Genomic DNA, 25,844 nt, shown 5'->3' with positions numbered 1-25,844 from the left:
TTTCCAGAAACCCAACATCAGCCTATTGGCGGGGCAGCCGATTCCAGAAACCCATCCATTCGTGCGAAGAGTGAACTTATTTTCCTTGGACCCCGGGGAACGGCTAGCATCTTCCACCACCGCAGGGCTCCGGGCTCTCATATCGGGAGAGGTCTGACTTGGAGCGCCGGAGCCTCTTGATCCGGATTCAAGCCGCGGGCGCTGTACGCTGGCCCGGCACCTGAAGGCGTTGCACGGCGACTCCCTTCGCTCACCCCACCTATTGCTTGGGCTCGGATGCGGCTGATGGGAGTTAGAGTGCAAGGCTGTCGGAGGGCGCCGGGCGCCTCCCGCTGCAGGCATGAAAGGAAAGCTCCGGGCGGTTCCTCAACGCTGCGCCGGCAGCCGAGGCCGTGATACGTGTTAACTCCCCGGAAAAGAGGGGGCGGAGGCTCTTCCTTCCGTCAGCTGACCGGAGCAAGGCACAGACCGGGGCGAGGGCTCCCAACCCAACCCAACCCAACCGTCCCTTTGCGCCTTCCTTTGCGCTTTTACGCACCACCCGAGCGACCTTGGCGGCGGCGGCGGCGAAGCCGGAGCCAAAAGGCCAGCGGCGACCGGGCGTCGCAGAGCATCAGCTGGCCTGCCGGATCCTGAGGCGGGGGGAGGCTAGCAACTAACCCGCTTGGAGGCGAGGGAGCCCTGGTTGGAGCCGCTGCACCAGGAACCCCCGAGCCGGGAAGTCTGATGGCCGCTTAGGCGGTGCTTTTCTTCCCCTCTCCGACCCCGGGGCCCTTTGGGCTTAACGGTGAGTGATTTGGGCCCTGCTTTTTGCAGCGACCGTTGGAAAGGGAGATTTGAAGGGCCAAAAGTCAGAAAAAGCCTGGTCAGGTCCAAGCCAGGGGCTGCGCTGCCCCCTGCGAGGATTGCGCCGTTCCCGGAGACTCTTCCTGAAGCTTCAGTCAAAGCGAGTGGCCTCTCCTGCAGCCGCTGAAAGGGACATCAGCGCCTGGTTACCTGCCCCTGATTGGAGAGAAATGACCGGCCGGCAACTGGCAATCAGGGTGTAAAGATTCGGAGCATCGCGTTAGGGCTGTTCATGAAGAGAGAAGAGCTTACCGCGTGAAAAGTCTCGGCTCTCCTGCTTTCTGCAGGGTTCCAATGCTTTGCTGGGAATTATTGTCCTTTTCCTCCCAGGCAAAATCTCACGGTACCGGCATTACCGGTTTGCACCCGGCAATGCTCGGAGCTGGAGGGTGACTCCCCCAAAATAACTGAAAAATCGCCAGCTTTCCTATAAATAGAAAGACGGACCTGTGGGAATGTTTGCCAGCGGGTCTTAGTGCTCATGTGACTTCAGATTTACAATTCAAGTTGCCTGCAGGTTATGCTCAAGAATAGACAGACACCAAATACAATAAAATTCTTGAAATCTTGTACTATTGATAATTAGCGTATTGCAGCTCTCCAACCAGACTTTGTAGAGCAGTGTTTTTCAACCTTGGTGACTTTAAGATGCGTGGACTTCAACTCCCAGAATTCCCCAGCCAGCATACTGGCTGGGGAATTCTGGGAGTTGAAGTCCACTCATCTTCAAATTGCCAAGGTTGAGAAACACTGCATTAGAGTTTTTGTTGTATTTTTTATTTGGATCCACGTCCACCCTTTCTGGATTAGCTAATTTACTGGACATAGTATATAAGGCCTGTATTATCTGAGAGTTGACCTTGAGTAAAAGTTATGACTACTCAGTTGCATGTCTGAAAATAATTTACTGGAACATTAAGGTTCTTTAGAATGAGGGGGGAAAGCGGGGATTGATACTAAATTAAAGAAACTGTAATCTGTTTTAATTTTGCTCCAAGAAACACATGTTTTACCAGATGAAAAGCTTTTTTGGGGAACTACAAAGTGTATATTAATAGGAACTCTAAAATGGTTAGAGGTATCATTTTGTTTAATAGGCTTACTAAAATTAATGTGGAATATGAGTGCTTTTTGATCATGAGTAGCTATAGTGAAAATGAACAAGAAAACAATCATTTATCCTTGCAATCCATAGATTATGACATGTTTTGATCATGAAGGGCATTTTATAATTTTGATTATTAATGTAGCTAATTCTAATATCATCCTGATTAATTTCTGTGGTTCCACAAAGAAGAGTCCTGAAATATTTCATAGGCTTTCTCTAAGCTTTTTAATTTGAATTATGACTGATGATTTCAGGAGAGTTTAATGTTGTTAAGGACGTCCAGTTGAATAGAAACGCCCCTTTTAAAAACAATCTTATTTACAACGTTGGAATGCATTCAAAGCATATATTCTAGAACTTGATAGATATTTGGTGTTAGGCTGAAAAAGAGAGAGAATAAAGACATGTTCTGGTGACTCTGTCTGGAAGTTTAAAACCAACCTCACCAATTTTAGATGGTGTTTGAATACTTCATTACAAAGAGAGATAATTCTGTGGACTATATTAAGAAGAAATCCTTTTTTAAGTAATAGAAACCCCATTAAACTGTTTGGGACTCTTGTAAGGCATATGTGATCATGTTTGCTACAGCTAAGAAGAAACTATAAATTTTAGTTTTATACATTTGGACAAGGTGGTTAAATATCTGTTGCTTGAATTTTGTTGATGAATTTTATAAAGCATTTGTGTCAGCTAAGGTAAAGTTGGGGCGATTATATTATGAATAAGTGCTTTTTTTTCAATGCACCAAAGAAAAATATTGTGAACCTGGTAAGAAAAATGGAAAGCTCCTAGCCTACTGGCTGAAGCAATAAAAACAAATGAACCTTATTTCTGGAATTCAGGCCAAAGACAGTCATTATATAGGGGTATAGTGTCTATTAGTAACCAGATTTTTTTTTAAGTTTTATTCTCAATTATATAAATCAGATTGTACTGCAACTGAACAATAAATTGTAAATTTGGGGGAAGAAAGTTCTCAAGTACATAAAATCAGTTTGACACAACCATTGCTGTAACAAGAAATTAACAGAACGATAAAACCAGGGAAAGCCATGAACAAAATAGATTTCCCTTTGATTGGGGTAGAACTCTTATAGATTTATTGGCACTTCTGCTATCAGAGGTCTTCATTGAGTCATTTAATCTTGCTAACATTCCTTTTTCATTCTATGAGGCTTGTATTACAAGACCAAAACCAGAGTTATAGACCAATATTGTTGCTTAATGTGAATGCTAAGATATTACCTGCGACTCTGGTTACCAAATTTAGTGGTATCTATAGTTTGTCCAACTCAGTTGAAACAGACAGATTTCTGATAATGCTCATGTAGTGATTGCTATTTTGGAAATAGCCGCAAATCACTTAGATCAACCAGAGGGAGCACCTGTATGATTTTGGTGACCTCAGAAGCTTAGCAGATTAACCATAGTTAGTACTTGGATGGGAAACTATCAGGAAACACCACGGCTTAGGTTAGATGAGAAGCTGCAGAAAGCATTTGAAAAGCAATTTTTTTTAAAAAATGGGAGGGGTAAAATTGCGTAGTCTAGATCAGTGTTTTTCAAACTTGGCAACTTTAAGATGTGTGGACTTCAACTCCCAGAATTCTCCATTGCTGACTGGGGAATTCTGGGAGTGGAAGTCCACACATGTTAAAGTTGCTGAATTTGAAAAACACTGGTCTAGATCACAGTCTTGTATTAAGATTTTTGTGTTTTTCTTTTTTCCCCCATTCCTTTTTTAAAACTGAAGTTACAGGAGCAATGTCCAAGAAGCCTTTAAACGTCCCTGTGGAAAATGGGCAAGCAGACAAGACGGAGGTGGAGAATGGACATCCCAACCTGACACCTCCCACTCTTAGCACCTCCAGTGTGGAGGAGATGGTTCAGCAGATGAAAGAGCTCATTACGGAGAACAATGAGCTTAAAGGTGAACATTAAAAATTGAACATTGCCTGCAATTCCTTCTCCGCCCCAGATGTTCCACAGAGTATACCGGCCTGGAGTGACCTTCCTTGTATGCTCAAAGTCAGACAGTTTACAATCTTGCTTAGTCAGCGCCATGCTATTGAGGGTGCTAGAGATGGCAGCTCTGAGTCTCTCCACCCTGTAGTAAGAGTTTCTAACATACACTAGGTTTAAGATGCCCTGGACTTACATGATTCAGGTTCTTCTAATCCAGTGTTTTTCAACCTTGGGAACTTTGAGATGAGTGGACTTCAATTCCCATGCTGGCTGAGGAATTCTGGAAGTTGAAGTCCAATCATCTTAAAGTTGCCAAGGTTGAGTAACACTGCTCTAGTCCTTGGCGTATGGGCAATTGATTCAAATCCATTTAATTCAGAAACTAGGCAATAGAATGGGTGTGTCCATGTTGGCTGTGTCCAAGTTGTCAGCAGTCAGGCTTGACTGGAGAGAAAATTGTTTCTTAGCAAATAAAACAAAGCAAAATATGTGGACAGAATAAAACTTCCTTTGTTATCCATGGTTTTGCATATTTCTGAGTATTAATTCCAGTCTAGATTTTAGTATATACATACAATTTTTTGCATATCTGCATTTTTGAAGCGATTTTTGTTACTTTACTCATGCACAAAATAAAGGATGGACTTGTGTGTAAACAAAGTTTTTTTCCCCTTAAGTTAGACCACCTGTACAACAAACCTGTATATTTGTCCCTCCTCCTCAGTTGGTTGTGCCAGATCTCCTTGAGTCATCTGATCTTGAGGTTCCTCCTGGCTCTTGGTCTTGTTTTTGTCTTTGGAGGAACTTGCTCAGTTGATGGTGGAGGGAGTAGTTCTTCATCCCACTGGTTTCCCTGCTCTGCCCACCATTTTTACAATCTTGATGGAGGATCCTGTCAGTCATGTCACTAGATGCAATTTCTGCTCACCACTCCTCCTTTCCTATATCAGACACATTTTCTTTCTACATCAGTTGATATATGAGAGTCCAGCTTCAAAGATGTTAATCCCCATTTGATTCCTCTTGGGAAATTTAGTTGATGAACCATGCAAAATGTAAGAAATGACTTCTGGCCAAGTTTGGGTTACAGACCCATGCTGATCCAGTCTTGCACTGAACACACTTTATTTATTTCCTTTTCTGACAATGTCAACAATGTTTGCAGATGGCAACCTTGGTAGATTGTCAGTGCCCTCCCCAAAGTATTTTCTCGAACCTGCATTCAGGTTTTAGGGAATGGGTCATTCTGACACCTAATTTGGTATTCCTTTGGGTCAACCAGAAACCATGAGGCAGCGGAACCAAGCAATGAAAGATCGCTTTGAGGAGCTTTCTGCTTGGAAAGAGAAGCTGAAAGAAGAGCGGGAGTTTTATGAATCGAAATTCAAGGAAGCCAGGCAGTGCTTGGCAACCAAGTGTCTTGAGAATGAAGGCCTCCAAAATAAACTCCGAACCCTGGAAGAGAAGGAAGAAGGGATCGCAAATGTAAGTAAAAAAGAATTTTGATTTCTCTGGGGCTGAGAAGGAATAGGATGACCCCCAAAACTGATACAACTAGAAAGGCTGTTTGTTGTATTGCCTGATGAAAGAATAGGAATTACAGATTACAAGAATCCATTTGTCGTCATAGCATCCAAAGCATACTTAGTAAGGAGTCAACCTAGTTAAATTTAGTTGGACTTATTTGTACATAGTTAGGTATGTAGGCTCACATTGCCAATGTACAATAATATGTTCAGATGCTGCTCTTTATTGGGACAGATCCCGTTGGTACAATAATTATTTTTTAGAAAATGTCCCCCTAGATACAGTGTTTGTTCCTTGTCATCAAGCCTTGTTGATGGTGAGACATAGCTTCTCCTCTTCAGGTACTTAGCAAAAGTAAATTGATCAGTGTGCAAGCAGAACCAGGATGAAGCAACCAAATCCTACTCTTGCATGTTGCTCTTCCTTAAGCATCCACCTTTATCAGTAACCTCCAGGACAGTGCAAAGATCTATAGAGAGAGAATAGTCACGCGTGCAGCTGCAGGCAGGCAAGTGTCCATGATAGATCCTGATAATCTAATATTCCCATTGCATGGAGTCCTCCATGCTATAGGCTCTACTGCAAAGGCTTCCTTCCAACAAACATTCAGGTTGTGATCAAGTGCAAAGTCAAGAGCTGGGCTACACAGCATGACCTTTAGCTTTACTTTAACTAATACTGCATTGGGCTTACGAAAGTTGAATGTTCTGCTGTTTTCCTTGCTGTTCTGTAGCATCTTGGCTGCTCTTGAAGTTGACTCACCCATGGATTACTTCTCTTAGGAATGCACTGTTTCTAGGAAGGAGATGACCCAAGAACTAGAGCAACTGAAGGCCCAGGTGGCAAAGCTGCAGGCTGAAAAGGCAGATCTGGTTGCCATCATTTCAGAGCTGCAGCTGAAGCTCAGCGCTGCTGCAACCGAAGACTCGTTTGTTGAGATCAGAATGCATGTAAGCTACATCTGCCTCTTTGCAAAGAAAAATAAATCCTACCCCTTGGGTATTTCCTTGATATTACATACTTAAGTTGAAGGCATATGATGCTTCCAGCGAAAGCATTTTTTAAAATGGTGGTAATGGTGTCATCTTACAATAAAGCTGAGAGAGAATTGTAAAGTACGGTAAGGTCATTTAGTCCAGCATCCTGCTAGTGCAGGATCCAGGCATCTCCAGCCTCTGTTTGAAGACCTCTGAGTGAAGGAGGACTCACTGTTTCATGTAGCAGCCTGTTCCACTGGCTGACAGCTCATATAGTCAGGAAGTTCTTCTGATGTCTAGCCTGAACCTCCATCCTTGTAATTTTAACTTATTGGTTCTGCTTCTGCCCTCAGCGGCAATAGAAAATAAATCTACTCTCTCTTCTGTGCACAATCCTTCAGATACTTGAAGATTCCTAACATTTTGCCCTTTGTTTGTCTCTTCTGTCAGCTAATCATACCCAGATCTTTTAACCGTTCCTCAAAAGGTGGATTTTCCACCATCTTGAGAGCCCTCATCTGAACATGCTCCAGTTCCTCACCGCCCTTTTTGAAAAGCAGTGCCCTGAACTGGGCACAATTCTCCAGTGGTGTCTGACCAGGACAGAGTAGAGTGGAATAAATCCTTCCCAAGATCTGGATTCTGCTTTCCTCTTAAAGCACGCCAATATAGCATTTGCCTGTTTAACAGGTGCATCACATTGCTGGGTCATGGTTATCAAGGACACCCAGATCTTTTTCGTGTGTTTTATCAAGCAAGGTCTCCCCCACAATTTTTCTTCCTCCAATGCAGAACTTCACATGTTCTCCTCTTTGTTGCAGGCCACTTTTCAATATTTTTTCAATATTCTTTCTCTTCTCTAAATTATCAACCACCACTCGCAGGTTTGCATCATCTGCAAAACGTGGTAAGCATTCCCCTACTTCCTCATCCAAGATATTGATAAAAGTGTTGAATAGCACAGAATCAAGGCCAGAGCCTTGTGGCACTCAACTCAGTCCTTCCCTCCAAGCTGAACCCTTAACAGGCATCATTCAGCCAGTTGCGAGTCCCTCTAGCACAGTGTTTCTCAACCTTGGCAACTTAAAGATGTGTGGACTACAACTCCCAGAATTCCCCAGCCAGCCATGCTGGCTGGGGAATTCTGGATGTGGAAGTCCACACATCTTTAAGTTGCTAAGGTTGGGAAACAATGCCCTAACAGTAGTCTCATGTAGCCCATAATTTACCATTTTCTTAAGAAAGTTTCATAAGAGATTTTATCAGTGGCTTTGCAGAAATCCAGGCATTCTGTAAGGAAAAGACAGGCCAAGGCAGAACCTAAATTTACTTTTTTTAAAATGATCATTTAAATGTTTTAACGAAGAGCAGGGGGTGGTGTTATGTTATGGAGCAGTGCACCAGGCTGCAACCTGATCTCTTTTTGACAAGAAGGTTATTCTTGGAAAATAAAAGTTGGGGGACAATGATAGGTGGTTATAATCCAGTACTTGGTTTGGAAGCATGGCCAGCAGGCTGTGGGGGTAGGGGGCATCCTGTCAAGCTAGGAAGCATGGCTGCAAATTGCCTCAGATGTTTGCAGCCATTTTGTGAAAGTGCTCACAACATGCTCTCCAAATTGCAGATCTAACCACTCGCCCATGGTCCCCACTGATTATTGTCAGTCTCAAGGACCTCCAACCTTCTGTTTTCCTTTTTCATTCCTTTTCTTTTGGGTAACTTTGTTCCCCTTCTACCTTGTACTGCAAGGTGGAGAGAAAATTCTTTAGAATTTGGAATATTGATAGATTGCCCTTGATATCACAGCATTGTGCAGCAGTGTGAAAAAACAAGGAGTTAAAAGTCAACACCCTGAAATCAACTGTAAAATAGCTAGTTAAAAAAAATCAAAGTAATGATACCCAAATACAAAAAAAGATAACAACAGTGCTCGCCATAAGCAGCATAATTGGTGGATGTATAAATGCAATTTATTTTGTGGAAGAGATTGTTCAGATCTCTCCATTTTAGATGTGAGCTGTCTACCTCTGGGTCTGTTTTAATTTTTTGGGCACATGGCATCTTGAAAAGTCTTCTCTTTGCATCCTCACATGCAATGGCTATAGCTGAAAGGAAGACCATGCAAACATTTTGTAACTTCTCCTGAGAACATTACAATTTAGAAAAAAGTGGTGCTTGTTCAGTGTGGTTGTAATTTTTGAAAAACGTTTGTTGTTTTATAGGCAGGACCAATAAATGACATAGAAGCAGGAGCTTCTAGACGTGGGTGTTTGTCAAGTGGACAAAGGATGACACATGCGTCACGACTTTGTCACACAAATAGTGCAACTTACGTATTTGTGTCCAGTGTCACATCACTGGAAAGTGATGTTGTGACATACATGTCATCATTTTGATATTATTGTGGCTTGTTACAGACGCTGATCTCTCAAGGGGTTAAGAGAGAAGAATTTTCCTGAGCATCCCATATCTATGCTGATGGGGTCCTAATTGTCTTCACTTTTGTAATGGATTTGTATGTGAGTGGGGTCAAGGAAGAAGGAAGGAAGACGTTGAAATTGTAAATCCTAAACTGCTGGATTTGGACAGTATTCATTCACTGTTCTTTTGACCAACTCAGTTTACTTATTAGGAGATGAAAAACCAGTAGATTGATGTGACAAAGATGCTTGTTATTTTCTGCAGGAAGGAGAAGCAGAGGGGGCTTTAAAAGAACATCAGGATGTTGATGTCAAAAAAATAGATGGAAATACAGCTATGTATGTGTAAGTAGACTTCCTGGACAATTTTCAGTATCTCCTTTTGTTCTGAACTGCTCTTTCAGGTCAATAGATTGCTGCTAGGAAAGCTGCTGAAAATGAGAATACTCTAGATATATTGCAGAATATTGCTGCTGAAACTCTAAAAGCTGTAGAACTTTTTCACTTCGAAAGCAATGCAGATTGGAGTGATGATGAAAATGTGGCAAAATTTCAGGGCTTACCTTTCATCAGAGGTAGAAAGAACTGAGAACTTTTGGAGAAAAGATATGGAGATAATCTTCAATGGCACTAGCTGAGTAGGAAATGGATCCTTCCCAATCCTTCAAATACTGTGTTTTTCTCAAGAATGACCTTCCAAATTGACATGTTAAGGCAATAGAACTGCTGAGCTAACAAACTGATTGACTCAGTGGAAGGTTTCTTTTTGATTTTGGTTGTATTGATTAATGTTCCCTGTGCTGCATATCGTGAGTCTGGTAGCCCCTTTTCCAACTAGCAAGTTTTATTAAATGGTATAAGTTTTCATGAGATGCAGTTTAAGAAAATCTGTTGATCAGGAAAGAAGCTAACACAGTCCTCCTGATTTTTTGCTACCATACACTAACGCAGCTCTTCTCCTACAGTGTTTCTAGAGATAGATAGATAGATAGATAGATAGATAGATAGATAGATAGATAGATAGATAGATAGATAGATAGATAGATAATGTTATTGATATGTTTTGCATTTTATTGTTAGCCCGACTTACAGAGGAAAGATGTGCCTCCGTTTGTGATTGGAGCTGCCTATAAGCCTAGTAATTAATTAATTAATAGCTCTGATTTTGAAAACAGATTAGAAAAAATAAGGTTTTTGGAAACAACAGTTCCAGAATGTTTCTGGGTCCCCCCCCCCCCCCCCCAAGAATCTTTGGTTACTGAATTAAATTGATTGGTGGAAACTTCAGGACAGAGATAAAGAAACTTCAGGACAGAGATAAAGAAAGAATGCTACACACAACACAGATTTGATTTATTTTTTTCATGTCCCGGGAGCAGCAGTTGCAAATTACTTCCATATGGCTCCAAGAAAATTGTAGAGATATGTCTGTGAAGGAACTGAGCTCAGTTTGAAGGAGTCTTTACTTCTTTTATTAGGTGGCTGTACAGATCTGGTGTGGTATACTGGGACTAGATTCTAGCCCTTCCTTAGGCATGGAAGCCAGATGGGCGACCTTCAGCCAGTCACTCCCTCTCAGCCCTATGTCCCATCTGACGCTGCAGCAGGGCAGCTGAAGAACCAGACCCCTGTGGCTTCATGTATTCATGCTTTGTTGTGTGAACTAGTATGGTGCAAATGAGCAGATCCTGCTGTCAAATGGAACAAACATAAAAAGAAGAGACAATAAGGTGTGGCAGTGATCTTTAGACCAGTGTTTTTCAACTTTGGCAACTTTAAGATGTGTGGACTTCAACTCTCAGAATCCCCCAGCCAGCATGCTGGCTGGGGAATTCTGGGAGCTGAAGTCCACACACCTTAAACCTGCCAAGATTGAAAAACATTGCTTTGGAGAGATGAAGCCAGCAGCCGTATCTAACAATATGGAGTACTCCTGTTTAAGCTATTCCCATTCATTTCTCTCTTTTATCTACTTCTCCGTTCTCTTCCTTCCTCATAGTCAGCATTCCATGGCCACTGACCACTTAGTCCCTGCTGATTGAGATAAAACTCCATTTGGTTTTTCTCCCTAGTTTTTTGTCCTTCTGTAAACTCTGAGATTTTCCAAAGCCTATAGATACTTTCCTCTTTTGTGTAGATGGGTCTTTTCCAGCACAAGCAGTGGTTCTTCCTGCTGAATCTTATAAGACGTGTTGACTTTAAAAAGAGTTGGCTGCATTCAAGATGAAAAGATGGGCCAATACCTGTGACCTAGGCTAGCCAATTGGAATCTCAGGGTTGAATTTGGTTGAATATTAGCATTGACATCAACTATTCCAAAGTTCACAATAAATCACTTTTTTAAATGATAGGAATCTTGAGCATAATTTATGATTCAGGAGAAAAATATAACCAAAGGTCATGCACCAGTCTTCACCTTTTCTGTCCAAATTTTCTTGTTTCTGTGCTGCTGTAGCCTAAAGACTAACTATAATATGACATAGGGTTAAGAATCTGGTTCCCACCTAGTTCTTTCCAACAAGGTATCCTGGCATTATCGATTACATTTATACCTTGTATTTCTTCAAAGAAACTTAAGTTTTACTTAGTTCTCTTTTCACACACATACCCCACTCATTGTAGAGAGTAAAGAAGATGTCCTTGACCGAAATAAGAGATAAGTGAGATTGAAGTGGCAAGGGGAAAAAATCTATCTTAAGTCCAAAGGAAGCAAAAAATAGGTGGAAGAGGCTCAGACAGACACCTCCCTAATTCACACGAATATAAGGGGAGTAGGTACAGCATAATCAGACTTGCAAGATTCTGTTATTATAGCCAATCTCAATTAAAGTAGTCTTAACCTTCCTGTGGAGTTGATTTCCTGGTCTGGTCTACTCAACAGGTTGAAATCCTAATTCAGCCATGAAGCTTAAGGTCTCAAGGTCTAGGTCAAGGTCTTCCTTGACCAAGAATAGGACAATGTTCATGATTTCACCCCACTGTGTCTTTTCTATCTTATTAAAGCCGGAACAAATCTGTGGATGAAGCAAAGAAATACTTGGAAAAAGAAGAGCTAACCGTCAGCCAGCTTCTTCTTTCTCTCAGGACCGAAACTCAGAAGAGGGAAGCACTGGAAAATAAGCTGCAGGAACTTAAGGACAAGTGCCAACAGTGTGTATTCTTCTGTTTGTATCAGTGTTAAACATCTCCTTTTCCAGCCAGCCTCCACCTTTGCCTCTGTGTGTGTCTCAGCAGTTATCTCCATCTCCATATTCTTGCACCAAACGGCACCCTCCAGCCAATCATCACCAAAAAGATGAAGATCTCTTGAGCTTCGTCTCACCCTTTTCATTTTTGTGACAACAGAAGTAGGGAGAGCAACCGAGCTATTGTGGGGAAAGATGGGAAGAAGGCAATGCAAACAAGTGTCTTAACCTTGGAGGAAGTAGGTGGAATTCCACCAATGATCAACCATCCCACAGGGCATCTCCATAGGAAATGCTGTGAATGGTTGTGGGAGCCTTTCCCCTGGAACAGAAGCCAAGCTATTTAGCTTGTAGAGTTAATCATTTTCAGTGGCTGGAAGGGTCTCAGCATCATGGGTATACAAAGGGTGGTATGGATCTCAGACCAGCCCAGTTTTTGCACAGGGATAAAGTCTTTGTAGAAAAAGTGATAGGGCCTAGCAAAGTGCTCAGATCGCATGGAGTATTGACTCCTGAGCACTCAAAAAACTTCAAGTATGTTCTCAGTAATATGACTGTAATACAAGCCATTTATGACATGGCTCCCAGCCACTTAAACTGCATCTTGAGTTAAACAGCTCATACTTCATATCTTCCAAAAACAAAAAAATGTGAGCTACAAGGACTTTGGTAGCATAAGCTTTTCTAGATCAGTGTTTCTCAACTTTGTCAACTTTAGGATGTGTAGACTTCTTCAACTCCCAGAATTTCCCAGCCAGCATGCTGGCTGGGGAATTCTGGGAGTTAAAGTCTACACATCTTAAAGTTGACATGGTTGAGAAACACTGTTCTAAATCATTGTTTCACCGGGATCCTTGCTTTTCACAGGCTGTTGAGTCTGAAAAAGAAAACAGATGAGAAAGGCATTCAGACAGAACAAGAAGCCAACAAGAAAAAAGAGAGAACAGAAAGTGTAAGTACTACTCATTTACTCATGCCTTACACCAAGCCCAGTAGGGCTTTTGTCATTCATCCCTCTGAAACCCGGAAAGTACCTTACTTAAGTAGACTTCCCGTCATCTCTTGCACCCAACGGCACATCTATATAAAGTCTTCCGCATTGTGCATCTCAGAATGGTTCATTATGACACGTTGATGGTTCATGCTGGGTGTCCTTAGTGAGGCTTAGTAGGCAGCAGCTGGCTCAACTACAGATGGCACTCCCGTGAATCACCACCACCAGCTGAGATGGCCAGGTTCTGCCAGCGTGGGTGCCAGACAAGGGAGGCAAGGGGAGATGGCGTGGATACCTTGCAGGTTATAAATTTTGTCATGATTTTTGCTAGGGGGGCTCACTCAACCAACAAGTAGGCTGCCTTCCAAGTTTCCGTGGGCAGCTGAGCTGCAAAATAATAAACCTAGAGAGATCCTACCTTTTCTCCAGAATTGCACAATGGGGAGGGAAGGGGAGTTTAAAATGTGATGAGCCACATGTATGTATTTATTTATAAAAAATATTGGTAGGGCACTTGTTAGAACTGAATATCCTACAGTGACAAAACAGAACCAAAAAACCCACAGATAACAAGGAATTATGAAAACCATTCAAGTACATAATACTTAGGTTAAGAACTAATACCTTGTCATCAACTGACTGCAATAGATTTAGGTTTTAAGAGGAAACACATGGGAATGCAGGTTCTGAGGATAGGCCCTTAGGGAAATTCAAAGTCAAATCCTGGTGAGTAGTAGCATATCTAGAGGACTTTTTGAAGCTCCAGAGGTCTTGTGTTTTATCAACCTAACAGTCCCTCTGTAGAGCTTAACAAGCCATAGTACCAAACATAGTAAACCTGCCATCATGGGGCAGGTGAACAAATAAAGAATAAAGTTATATCCCTTTTTCACACGCCTAAGCAATTTTCTTATGTTGATCACTAATTCCAGTTGCTGTGGAAAATATTAAAATTGGAAATAGGGAGGTCAGTCAAAACAGAATCACTGACTTTAGAAGGAAGCCATGTAGTTTGCCTCCTTTCAGTACTGGGAACCATCTGTGGTTTGGATGTCCCAAGGGTCTCAGTTATGTTCTGAGACCTGGAATTGACTTTTGATCTCTCCTCTGACCTGTTCCTTGGGGATCTCTAGAAGTATGGTGATGAAAGTAGAAGGAACAGAAACACTGTTTATTGGTTTGTTTGACAAGCCTTCTGATTTTCCATATGTACTGGAAGATTTTACCACTAAGCTCTCGGCTCCTCTCTGTGACACTCGCAGGGAATCATCCCATATGTACTTGCCTCTAGACCTAGTCACCTCTCTGGAGAAGTAGCAAGGAGACTGTTCCTTCTGAGGCTGTGCCTGTGGAGAGCATTGGGGTGAGACCTTTTGTCATTGTCATCCAATTGCACAGGTACAAAATTAAGGCCTGTGAGTAGAATGTTTCTAAGGTGTAACAGAGCCAAGTGTGGATCTCTTCCATCTTCTGGTGCCGTCAACATATCCTTGACTGTTTGGACTATGGTTGGCTGTAGACATGCTGGACTGGAGTGTAAGAGGATGAAACCCATGCATTGGCAAACTCCAGCTTGAAGTCTAGCTTGAAAATGGAACATGATCTCATACAGGCTTTGCTGGAATGCCATAATGGACAAAAATAGCATTCAGCTGGCTGTACCAGTGACAACCCTTGCAACACTGCAGTTGCAAAACTACAGGATACTTTGAGTTATAATCTGTGACAAGTGAAATTACCTTGGTTCTTGAAATGCCTGCTGCAGCCTTTAACCATGGCAGGTGCAAAATCTGTGTGGTAATATAGGCTCGGCCTGCTTTCAACTGATACAGTAAACTTTGCTGAATGTGAACATTTGTGTTGGACCGATACATGAGTATGATTGTCTTGGTTTTATACCTCTGGATTCTTTGATGTGACAAGAGTATGAGCTGCAGGATTTCATTTTTAGTGTCCTGAGAAATGATAGTTTTGGGAACTGATGTCAGCAAGGCATTCAAGGAAGGGCTAAAATGGCTGTCATTCAGCTTTAGCTGTTTCTGTCTGAGTGACCAGCCATGTAAGCATTGGATATTACAGTTCTGAAGAGCCAAGTCACCCTCAGTACAGTTGTATAATTGCCGAAACAGTTGTCTAGTGGCACAGCTTCTTCCAGGCTTTAAGGGTCCGGGCCATTTTTCAGGCTGTGGAAAACATGGACACAAGAAACCTGTGCTTGCCTTTGGTATAAACAGTGTTGATGCCATATTTTTGTAACAATAAGAGCATTCTTTGCAGTTGTATAAACATTCACCCGGGGGCTTTGAGGCAATTGCCTCTAAGCCAGTGTTGTCCAGACTTGGCCACTTTAAGATGAGTGGACTTCAACTCCCAGAATTCCCCAGCCAGCCATGCTGGCTGGGGAATTCTGGGAGTTGAAGTCCACTCATCTTAAAGTGGCCAAGTTTGGACAACACTGCTCTAAGCAGTCAACACTGCCAACGCGTCAACTGCATCTCAGGAGAACATCAGTGAGGCATCACAGGAACGAAGAGTTCTTTTTCAGTTTAAGCATAGTTTTACTCGGCCTGAGTCAGGACTCTTGAGGCATAAACAGTTGGCCATGGACTTCTAAATTGTGTCTAGCTTGAAAGTAAACTATTAAATCCCTACTTTAATTGAAACTGAGTTCAGAGGGATATTAGGGAGAGTTGCACCGTTCTTAAGGGCTGGGAGAGAATTCTGAAGAGTTGCTACCAGCCAGAACATCAGGGGACCTCCCATATGTGTTGGACCGGCAGTCCCCCACGACAAGAATGGTTAGTTGCAAGGGACTGTCTTTAATGCAAATAGTGTTGAGTTTCCTATTCTTACAGTCAATAGTAATGATATTGGTCTGGCTTGGCACAAGTTCCCAGCACTCAGAATGCGACTATGCCTATCACAAATTTCCTACCGACTCTTGTCCTCACTTTCAATTTCCTACCCCTGCTGCAGAACAGGAGTGACAATAATTCAAAGAGAAGTAGTTCATTTTGGAAGAATGAACTTGTTTAAAGCAATTCTAAATATTTTTAGACATATCATATCCTTTCCATGCACAACTTAAAACTAGTATTTAGAATTTACACTTAGTTTCAAGTAACCACATTCTTTGCTGTTTCCTACTTAAACAGAACACTCTCCCTCAAGTTACAGACAGAATCAGCCAGGTACATACACTGATTTTGTAGAAGCAGCTTGTCTGTTATTCTTGTAGTGTGCCTGAAGTGCACAAACAGGGCTTTTTATTCTGAGACTACCTGTTTGACCTCTATGTGCTATTAGTAACATCTTCTGTGACTTGTCATGTTTTCAGAAAGATACAATTGGTTTTCAGTTGTTGAATTCATTCTTTTAGGTGAGAAATGAAGTGGAAACGCTAAATCTGCAAGTATCTAACCTCTTCAGAGAGCTTCAGGAGACCCATGCCAAGTTAAAAGAAGCAGAAGAAATTAAGAAAAAGCTGCATGAAAAGTAAGCATCGAATAACAGAGTGAACATTTAGTGAATGTCAAGTCCCCTTTGTATCAAGTTCAACTCCTGGAGATAACATGGAAACATCCAGGTGGTATATTTTGACAACATGGAAGTTGCTTGCCATTTCTTGCTTCTGAGATTGTTCCTAACTTCCCATGCTGGCCTACAGATCCAAATACTGATCTTAAAAAATTAATCAGGGTTGCTGATTAGTACTTGGATGGGAGACAAGGAAATCCTATGACTTAGGCTGGGAATTTGAAACCAGGCCAGAAGAAGACAGTGGCAGATCACTTCCATATTGTTGCCTAGAAAACTACACGGACGTGACCAGGTGGTCACAAGGATTGAAGCTTGACTTGAAAGAGACGTTACCTTTGACAAATGTTCGTTCTGGGGATTTAGAACTTCTCAGATTTTGAGTCAAAGCTTTCCTAAAGGAGTCTAGCTAGTAGCTAGAGAAGTCAACTCAGTTTTCCTAATCTGCTTCTCTCTATTACTCACCGTATTGTCTCACAGGCAGCTGTCTCAGAAATGAGTTTGTGAATGTGCTAATATTTATTTAGGTATTCAGCAAACATCCACCCCTCACAATCAAAGATAAGAATAAAATAAAAAACATAAAACAGTACCAAAATGACATCAAGGATAAATTTAAAGCCCTTCAAAACAATTCTGTTTTTAATGTTTTATCTCAATGGGTGTTCCATTAAATATTGCCTATGCGTGCATGCAAAGTGTCTTTCTCCTTCTACCTAGTCTGATTGTTCTATAGAATTCCATGTCTACAGGGCATTTTCTCCTGAACTTCTTGTTCTGAAAATTAAGGAATACCGCCCCCCCACACACACACACACACATTTGGCAATCCTCAGCCTGCCCAAACCCAACCACCTACGCCTTTCCTCCTTCCTCAGAAATATTCTGCACCAGATATGATAGTAAGATCAAAAAGAGTCTGGTAACACCTTTTCAGACTAGCAAATGTTATGAACAAGTGTTATTCCATGGCGTGAGCTTTTGTGAATTGGAGCTGTGGTTCACAGAAGCTGATGCCTTTTCATAGCATTTGTTAATTTGAAAAGGTGCTACCAGCTCCTTCAGAGGGTGGACCAGGTCTCTTCTCCTATGATGTCTCCATTCCCCAGGTGTCAGGTTCTTGAAAAGGAGCACCCTGCAAGTGTTGGAGACTTGGATGAGAAGCAACAATTGTTGTACAGTGTTAAGAAGCTGGAACTCCAAGTGGAGAGCATGCAGTCCGAAATCAAGCTGGAACAAGCTAAAACCAATGATGAGAAGTGAGTATAGCCTTGGAAACAGTGGGGAACTGGATCTCTGGGTGTAATGGAGGCAACAAACACTTTCTTTCTCGCCTTATCCCTTGTGTGTGCTGCCAAGCAGGGTTTCCAGATGGGAAGCTGGCCAGAGCTGTGCTACAGTTTTGGGTTTAGCAGGCTGAGTTTTATAGTAAACATTGGTTAATTAGGTGACTTCTTCATGCATTATTTCTTTGTAGCTATATTCTGAATAGATGTTTATCCTCTCCCCAAACACGCATGTGCAAACCCATCCTAAGTCTGGTGTGGTTTGTGGATATCAGTTCCTTTGTTCCTCTGAGATTTATGTTGATGTCTTGTGCAGGGGGAAAAGCGTGAGTGATGTGGCCTCTTGGGGCATAAGTTTCTGTCTCAGCTTTCTCTTCCTTGTCCTCCACTAGAGCCAAATATAGTAAACTGCAGGATGCATATAAAAAGCTTGTAGTGGAACTGACTGATGCCTTGCAAACCGTTGAAGAATTAAAAGGCAAAGAGGTGAGTTTTGCTCTAGAGAAGACCTGCAGGAGAACAATGTTGGCTTCCCTCTTACCATGTGTTCAGAGATTAGAAAATGCTACCGTGAAATCGCTGTGGAATTGACCCCACTGAGAACAGCAGGGAGGCCCATGGGTTGGGGAGGGGTGGGAAGCCATCTTGCCCAGCCATTCCTTAAACCTACACTGGATTTCTCTCTTTTTAGTACATACATTTTCTTCCTCTTCCTGTTCCTCCTCCTCTATACATTTTCTTCTCATTCTTCTTGAAACGTGTTTTTGTGCTTTGCGTGTCCAGAATTTTCATCTTGGGTTCTATCTTGTGCAGGGACGTTTATGGAGGGGGTCACAGAAGTCAAGGTGGAGGGCACAATTGAAGCCCTGCCCTTTTTTGCATGGGCAGTTGCGGGTGATAACCATAAAAAAAGGGTAGGGCTTTGAGCACATCATTACAGCCACCATCTTGACTTTTTGGACACTCCTGCCCTCCACCCCACAAGCCAAGATGCCTCTAATGGTTTGTGTGCATGCTGGATTTTACAGCAGTTAAGATTTTAAATGTCAGTTGGCAGTAATGGGCTTTACATAAGTATATGGCTGAGGGAGATCATTCTGTGAGGCAGCAAACACTCAATGAATACAGACTGATTGTTGATCATAATAAAGAATCAGTGTGTCGGGTAGATAGACATCTACCTACCTATTTAATTAATGAATTAACTTTCACTGGCTAAAGCTAACCTCAAGCTGAACTTGGGCTCCTGAAGTTTTCAGGAACACATCCAGGTGTTTTTCCATGGAAGTGGGTTCTCCCCAGGATGTTTTTCAACTTCCCAGTCTAGGTTAGATTTCCTGGTGGTCTCCCATCCAAGCATTAACCAGGTCCAACCCCACTTACCCTTTTTTTCAAGATTGGCTTGGTGACTGGGCTCCTGGAATCCAACAGATGTAACTGGCTGCATTTTGATTTTCCTGATTAGGTCAAAAGGGTAGACCAGGCCACACTGGAAGAATTAATTCACAAACTGGACCTAGCAGAAAAGGCACTGGCTGCCAAACAGTTCCAGATAGACAAAATGAAGCAAACTATTGTGAAGCAAGAGGAAGAGCTTGAGACTGTAGCTGTCCTCCGAGCTCAGGTATGATTTAACAGGGTTTAACTTCTTGGTCTAGTCTATAGCTTGAGGTTTCCTGTTGGTCTCCCATCCAAATCCTGACTGCATCTGACCCTACTTAGCTTCTCAGTCCAGTTGGGTCCTGTCACCTGCAACGGTGAGGGAGATCTCAACTCCTGATGACTTTATGGATCTGCCCACCTAGTTTTCTTGGCAGCGTTATGGAAGTGGTTTGCCCTTGCTTTGTTCTGGGAAGTTTTTCAATTTCCCAGCCAGGGCTAGATTACCTGGTGGTGTCCCATCCAGTCCTCACCAGGCCTGGCCCTGTTTAGTTTCCAAGCCCAAACCAGGTCAGTCAGATGTTGTCAACCTGCTGAGATGAATAAGGGGTGAAGGTGAGACTTCAGAATAAAAATGTTGGGACTTTTTAAAGTGGAGTGATGTCACCATTTTCCTGAGCAGATGGAGGTCTACTGCTCTGATTTCCATGCTGAAAGAGCAGCGCGGGAGAAGATCCATGAGGAAAAGGAGCAATTAGCCACGCAGTTGGCGTACTTCTTGGCCGAAAAGCAAGAGCGTGAAGATCTTGGCAGGTGAGAAATCGATGCAGGACTTTTTTCCATGCAGGATCTAGCCGAGAAAGAGAAACTCATACGGCTGTTAAAGAAAACCCCTCTCCATCAAGGGTCATGTCACCTTGTTCAGTTAATTCAACCGTGGTAAGTGCTCAACGTGGGGCTGCCCTTGAAGAGTATTTGGAAGCTTCAGCAAGTCCAGAACGTAGTGCGGCATGGGCAGTTTGGGGCGCACCACAGCGTGTCCGTGTAATACCACTGCTTTGTAAGTGCATTGGCTCCCAGTAAGCTTCTGGGCTCAATTCAAAGTGCTGGTTGCCTCCTATAAAGTCCTTCATGGCACAGGGCTGGGTTACTTGCATGACTGCCTATCTTCAAGTGCTCCCGTCTGTTCCAGCAGAGCAGGTATGTTCCAGGTCCCTTCTGTGACGCAGTGTCATCTAACAGGATCCAGGCCACAGTATTCAGTGAACTTGGTTTGTTCATGCCTCTTGGGGGTTCTGAGTCAGGTTTTAGCAGCAGGACTTTGTATTGCTTTTGTTGTTATTTTATCTATTGTGTCACTGTTCTTGTTTTAAATTGTCGTTAGTCACCCAGCGTCATACCCTGAGATCAACAACCAAAGAAGTCTTTTAAATAAATAAAAAATAAATTCTACTTGTGGACATTGGGAGCCAGCCCTTAAAATGCACTCTCCTTCCTCAGGTGCTCCTTGGCGGAAATGCAAACCCGTCATGGGACCAGACTGCCATCAGATCAAGGTAATTAACCCAGCTTTACACGAGAAGGTAGGACAAAATTTAGAAACTTACTAGAATATAGCCTTTGGTTTAGACAACAAACTCAGACTTGGTTGATGAGAACCTTCTGTTTTGCAAGCAGAAGCTGTTTTGATGACACTGAGTAAGTTGTGTTTGGTTGGAGAAGGCCACCTTGACACCTCAGACAAAAAAAATCACTCATGTAGTTAGGTGGATAATTGCATATTATTATTACAATATTTCCTGTGGCTGTGCTTCCAATTCAGTCTCCAAAAGGCACTCTGGAGCATGGAAGTGCAAATGTAACATCAGCCTACAACACCCTTAAGGCAGCTACATCTTTTCCTAGGAGAAACAGCACTGCTTTAAGGTGTGGCAGACAGATGTGACAAGCCTGTAGTTGCCATGGCTGTGGTGCTGGCTAGTCATGCACTTCTGTGCAGACTCTGGAAGTCAGTGTTGGGAGGAGGGAGAGTAACCTGGAAAATTCTCTGTTCTAACTCATGCTTTGCTTTCTTGAGAATGTGCTGCAAGTAGGAGGTAGTTTAGCTTCTCATAGGACATCATTCTCCTAGGAGAAGGAGCAGCAGATACAGAATTGATTAAAAAAGTGAAAGATGACATATTTCTTAAAAACAGCCCAGATGACATATTAAGAGGATGAAAGAATTCTGTGGAGAAGAAACTGAGTAGTGGAATATCTAGCTAGCAGTTAATGGTGCTGACATGGATTAGAAAGTTCCTATAACTGTTGAAGATGGATGGACTGCTGGTCTGTTGGTTTTGGTCCAAGTAACGTTGGTTGGTAAAGGTAAAATGGTTTACACCAATATGGATTTAGAGGACAGTGGATGAGACAGAAAGAAGACTCACCAAAGTGCAGTCTGGGAGAAGAACATTCTTCTAGGAGGCCAGAAGATAGCTGGAAGAACAGAAGATCAAACTTTTACCTATCTGAAGATCACCAGCCAACCCATGGTCCGCTCTGCAGGCTGTGAGGGACAGCAAATTGCAATTTAAATTCATAAGCCCTTTCTTTAAATCTAGGTAGGAAATAGGAGTGGTCCTAGGAATTAGTGGCATAGAGAGATGTTTAGATACTTGGATCATGTAATCATGTGCTAAGATATGCTTATTTAGAGTACTTTTGAGAGCAAGAGCTGGACTAGAAGGGAGGGAAAGATTTGCTACTCTATGTTTCATGAGAAAAGGGAGGCAATTGCCCACAGTGCTGATAAGGCTGGACCCAAACTGCTGCTTTCTGTCTCTATAAATTGTATAACAAGGGGAAAAAAACCTTGAACCTTGTTTCAGTTGGATCCTAAACCTATATAAATGTCTGCATTGATATGTACAGTCCTGCACCCTCTGAAGCACATCTTGAAGACTGAATTTAAAATGCTGCGCAGCCTTAGTATTTAGGAAGGAAAGTGAAGATTAATCTCCATGAGATCTGCTTGATCCTTCTCTTCTAGCACAGAATGAGAGTGTAACGTAAAGGTATCTGCATATTTCAGGTACCCTGCATAATCAACTAGGTTAACTGTCTTATAGCAAGTGGCTTTGTTCCCTGAGGTACTTATTATTTCTCTTGAATCAGTTTACAACTTTAGAACGTGAGGGATGTCAACGTTCATGGAGATAATTCCAAAGACTCTTCCTTTCTTTGTCTAAACTTGTGTTCCTCAGCCATGGCTACTTTCAGAGGTGTGGACATTAAAACACCCAGAATCCTTAGGAATTATGAGGCTGCCTGGGGAATTTTTGATAGTTGAAGTCCACCCATCTGGAATTTACCAGATGGATCCTACCAATAAGATGATTTTTATTTTTCCTGGCATAAAGGTAAGTTTGACTTCCTAGGTAGCCTTGTATTCAAAACAATCTGGCATGAATGTGAGAATGGCTCTTTCTGTTGATGTCATAACAGAAGTGAGGAGAGCAAAGAAATCAAAATCAAAGGTGGAAAAGAAAGATATGGGTGAGTGGATTGTTAGTGCAAGAATCTCCAGTCTTGGGCTGGCAAGCACGTGTGGAATTTTGCATGTAGGCTATGGATACCCCTACAAAATGGCTGCCATTATGGGGTTTTGCCAGTCACAAAGCATCCATTTATCAGAAGACAAAATGGTGAGGTTCAAGGGTGTCTGGAGAGTGTGGTCAAAAATGTCAAGATGGCAGCCATGATGGTGCAATTGAAGCACTGTCCAAGATTGAAGAGCATTGTGGCTACCATCCTGACTTTTTTGACCACACCCTGCAGACACTCCTGGTGATGTTTCTCCTATCATAGGCATCCACGGTGATGGAAAAACAACAAAATGTGTGTTATGACATCACAGAAAAATAAAACATGCATCATGACATCGTGACAAAAACCCTGGCTTGTCACGTATCCTTCTGTTGGTCATAAGTACATAATTGGCAGGGTTTGTGTTGTGATGGCATGATACACATTTTTCACTCAGTGCCTCATTCCCCCTCCAGATACCTGTGCTACGTGCTACCTGTTCTAACCATTCAGGATATTCTTTACCATTTCAGTTTATATATAACATCTTTTCTGAGCAGGTGGGCGCACAGTTCAAAAGAAAATAGTTAGCTACAGATTCCTATCTTGTTCATTTTCTAAAAATGCAGGGCCCAGAAGAAATTAAGATCATGCCTGATGCTTTTCTTTGCAACATACTACTCTCTCTTTTTAATGCAAGGACTCTAAAAACAATACAAACCTGAGCAAAATGTTTCTGAATGTAGCATTCAGTGCCTGGAACGGAGCAAATGGATTATCTCCTTGCAGCTTAAATGCTCCTGCCTTCAAGTAGCATGTTTCATCAGACCTGTTCACCAGCATCAACAAAACTATGCAAGAAATCCTCACATTCATTTCAGATCTTTGCAAGGCCGTGCTCACTGAAGTAGTGGCAGCTGAAGGCAGGTATAGCCTGCAGCACCAAGTACTTATAGAGCAATAACAAGAGACAGTCCACCCTCTAAGATTAGCAGTCTGGAAGGGGATGATAGAACAGGAAAAAAACAATAAAGGAAAAGAGGGTCACTTGCATGCCGGTTCGGACATTATACATAAGTGGATTAACATCACTGACAAAGTGGTGCCCATCATGTGATCTGCAGTGCCAGTGAACATAAGGCTTTCGATGATTAGACCCCATCTTACTTGCACAACAAAAGGATTTGGGATATTTTATATAATCCAAGATTATGCAGGTATGCAAACTTGCTCATGAAGTATTTAAGCAACATGTGGAAACTCCCTAGGTGGCTGGAGAGAGCATCTTCCAAATGATTGCAAACTCTATTGTTCACCTGAAATATGCTATTAGCTGGAAATGAAATACTTTGGTTCTGTCTGGATCTAAAACCCTGAACTGTAAATATTCTTAATTTTGAAGGCCTGTTTGACTAAATCAGCTACCTTAGTTTACAGCTATTTGCATTTGTTTACAATTTGTTCTATATGTGATGTATATATCTTTTAAAGTATAGTTCTCAAATATATATATATTTATATATATTTAAATAAATAAAATCTGTATCTGCAGGAGCAGAAGATCAGAATCGCCAGCAGCAGCCAAGGGATATGCCTGTACATTCTTGCCCAAAGTGTGGAATAATTCTTCCGGACATAGATACACTTCAGATTCATGTTATGGACTGTATCATCTAAACAGTGTTCTCAGAAATGCTCAAAAACAAGATCTGCACTTTCTAAGAAAATGTGTCCATTTGCACCTTCATTAGAAAGCATTTGGAATGTGAATAGCTTTTTTCCTAATGATTCCATAGGAATGTTAAGGGCTTAGTTATGCATTCAAAATTTACCTTACAAAGACTGTAACATATATTCATACGATCAGTTTCTAACTAGCTGAAGCTAAGTATGTCAACAGCGTCATTCCTAGGAGCCAAGATACTTTAAGAAGATGAGCGGGTTATTTTGGGTGGCCATTCAAGTAGGAACATTTGCACACTTCGAAGTTTTAACAGGCAGCTTCAAAGCTGAGTATTTATATGCATCACATATCTTAAAGGTGTGCAGAACATTTTGAGGTTGAACCCTTTCAATACCTGTTTCAGTCAGAATGATTCATTTAAAAGTTGGGCAACGTCCACTAAAGTCAGATTATTCTGGTGAAATGAGAACAGGACTTTGAAGGATCTGACCCTGTCACCCTCAAAAAGTTTTGTGTAGCTCTCCATGTAGTATAGATGGATGAAAGATTGGGGTACCTTTAATCAGGAAGAAATACATCAAGGCCATTGACAAACAGGTAAATAAATGTGTGTTTGTTGCAAATTGAGAAAACGTCCATGCTTGCACGCATGAAACTCTCTCCCCAAACTCTTGAAAGCTGTGCCTCTGTTCTTGCTGATCGTGGTAGATCTGTAAGTGAAAAAGACAATGAGTCAAAGTATCAAAGAGAGCAATAATTAGTGCTGATTTTTATTTGTGCTTTTGATTCATTTAATTCCTGTTTAAATGGTGATTATTTAAACATGAATCGAGAGAATTAAATAGTGATTTATTTAATTGTTTAAATAGTGCAGGAGTCACTAGTGGCATAATTTAATACATATCTTAAATGTGTATTTTAAAGCTTAATCTGTATCTCTTATTTTTCCAAGAGTACCTTACTGATGTAAAGTTTACAACAAAGCCAGGCAACCATTTTAAAAAAAAATGCATGAGGGTCACAGTTCCTCACCTTAGTTTTTACAGTGAATTAGTGGCCTGGCTTTACCCAAATGAGGATTAAATTAATTAACTGCCCAATAATACTTTGTTGGCATGTTTTGTTCCTTATTTTTGAGAGATTTCTTTTTAAAGAATCATCTGGATGTTATACTTGAAAAAAAGGCTTAATGGCGCGAGAGGTAAATGAATTGTATTAATGAAAGAAGAAAATAAAGCCATGTTCCAAAATATTTTGTTTTTGTTTTAAGCTTACTGCAGATCCTAGAGCAGTGTTTCTCAACCTTGGCAACTTGAAGATAGGTGGACTTCAACTCCCAGAATTCTCCAGCCAGTGTACACACTG

The 25,844-nt window shown here is 41.8% G+C and overlaps 1 protein-coding gene across 2 annotated transcripts; it reads left to right on the top strand.

Moving 5' to 3' along the window:
- Nucleotides 1-447: 447 nt before the first annotated feature.
- OPTN (optineurin) lies at nt 448-25,725 on the top strand. 2 transcript variants are annotated; one of them, XM_088134852.1, is made up of 14 exons: nt 448-787; nt 3,711-3,887; nt 5,205-5,407; nt 6,232-6,399; nt 9,112-9,191; nt 11,850-11,996; nt 12,899-12,983; nt 16,405-16,520; nt 17,672-17,821; nt 18,241-18,334; nt 19,314-19,472; nt 19,911-20,041; nt 20,729-20,811; nt 24,348-25,725. In XM_088134852.1, the coding sequence occupies exons 2-13, from the start codon at nt 3,722-3,724 to the stop codon at nt 20,790-20,792; spliced, it is 1,563 nt and encodes a 520-aa protein (XP_087990978.1). In that variant the 5' UTR covers nt 448-787; nt 3,711-3,721; the 3' UTR covers nt 20,793-20,811; nt 24,348-25,725. The 2 variants fall into 2 exon arrangements, with proteins under 2 accessions (XP_087990978.1, XP_087990977.1); XM_088134851.1 differs by having other exon boundaries at nt 449-787; nt 20,729-20,784.
- The last annotated feature ends 119 nt before the right edge of the window (nt 25,726-25,844 follow it).

This window comes from Python bivittatus, unplaced genomic scaffold, assembly GCF_059951505.1.
Source record: "Python bivittatus isolate LINGU-HERP-01145 unplaced genomic scaffold, Pbiv_v1 ctg000120_np1212, whole genome shotgun sequence".
NCBI lineage: Eukaryota > Metazoa > Chordata > Lepidosauria > Squamata > Pythonidae > Python > Python bivittatus.
The sequence above is the reverse complement of the archived record's forward strand: the minus strand, read 5'-3'. Positions and strand labels throughout refer to the sequence as shown.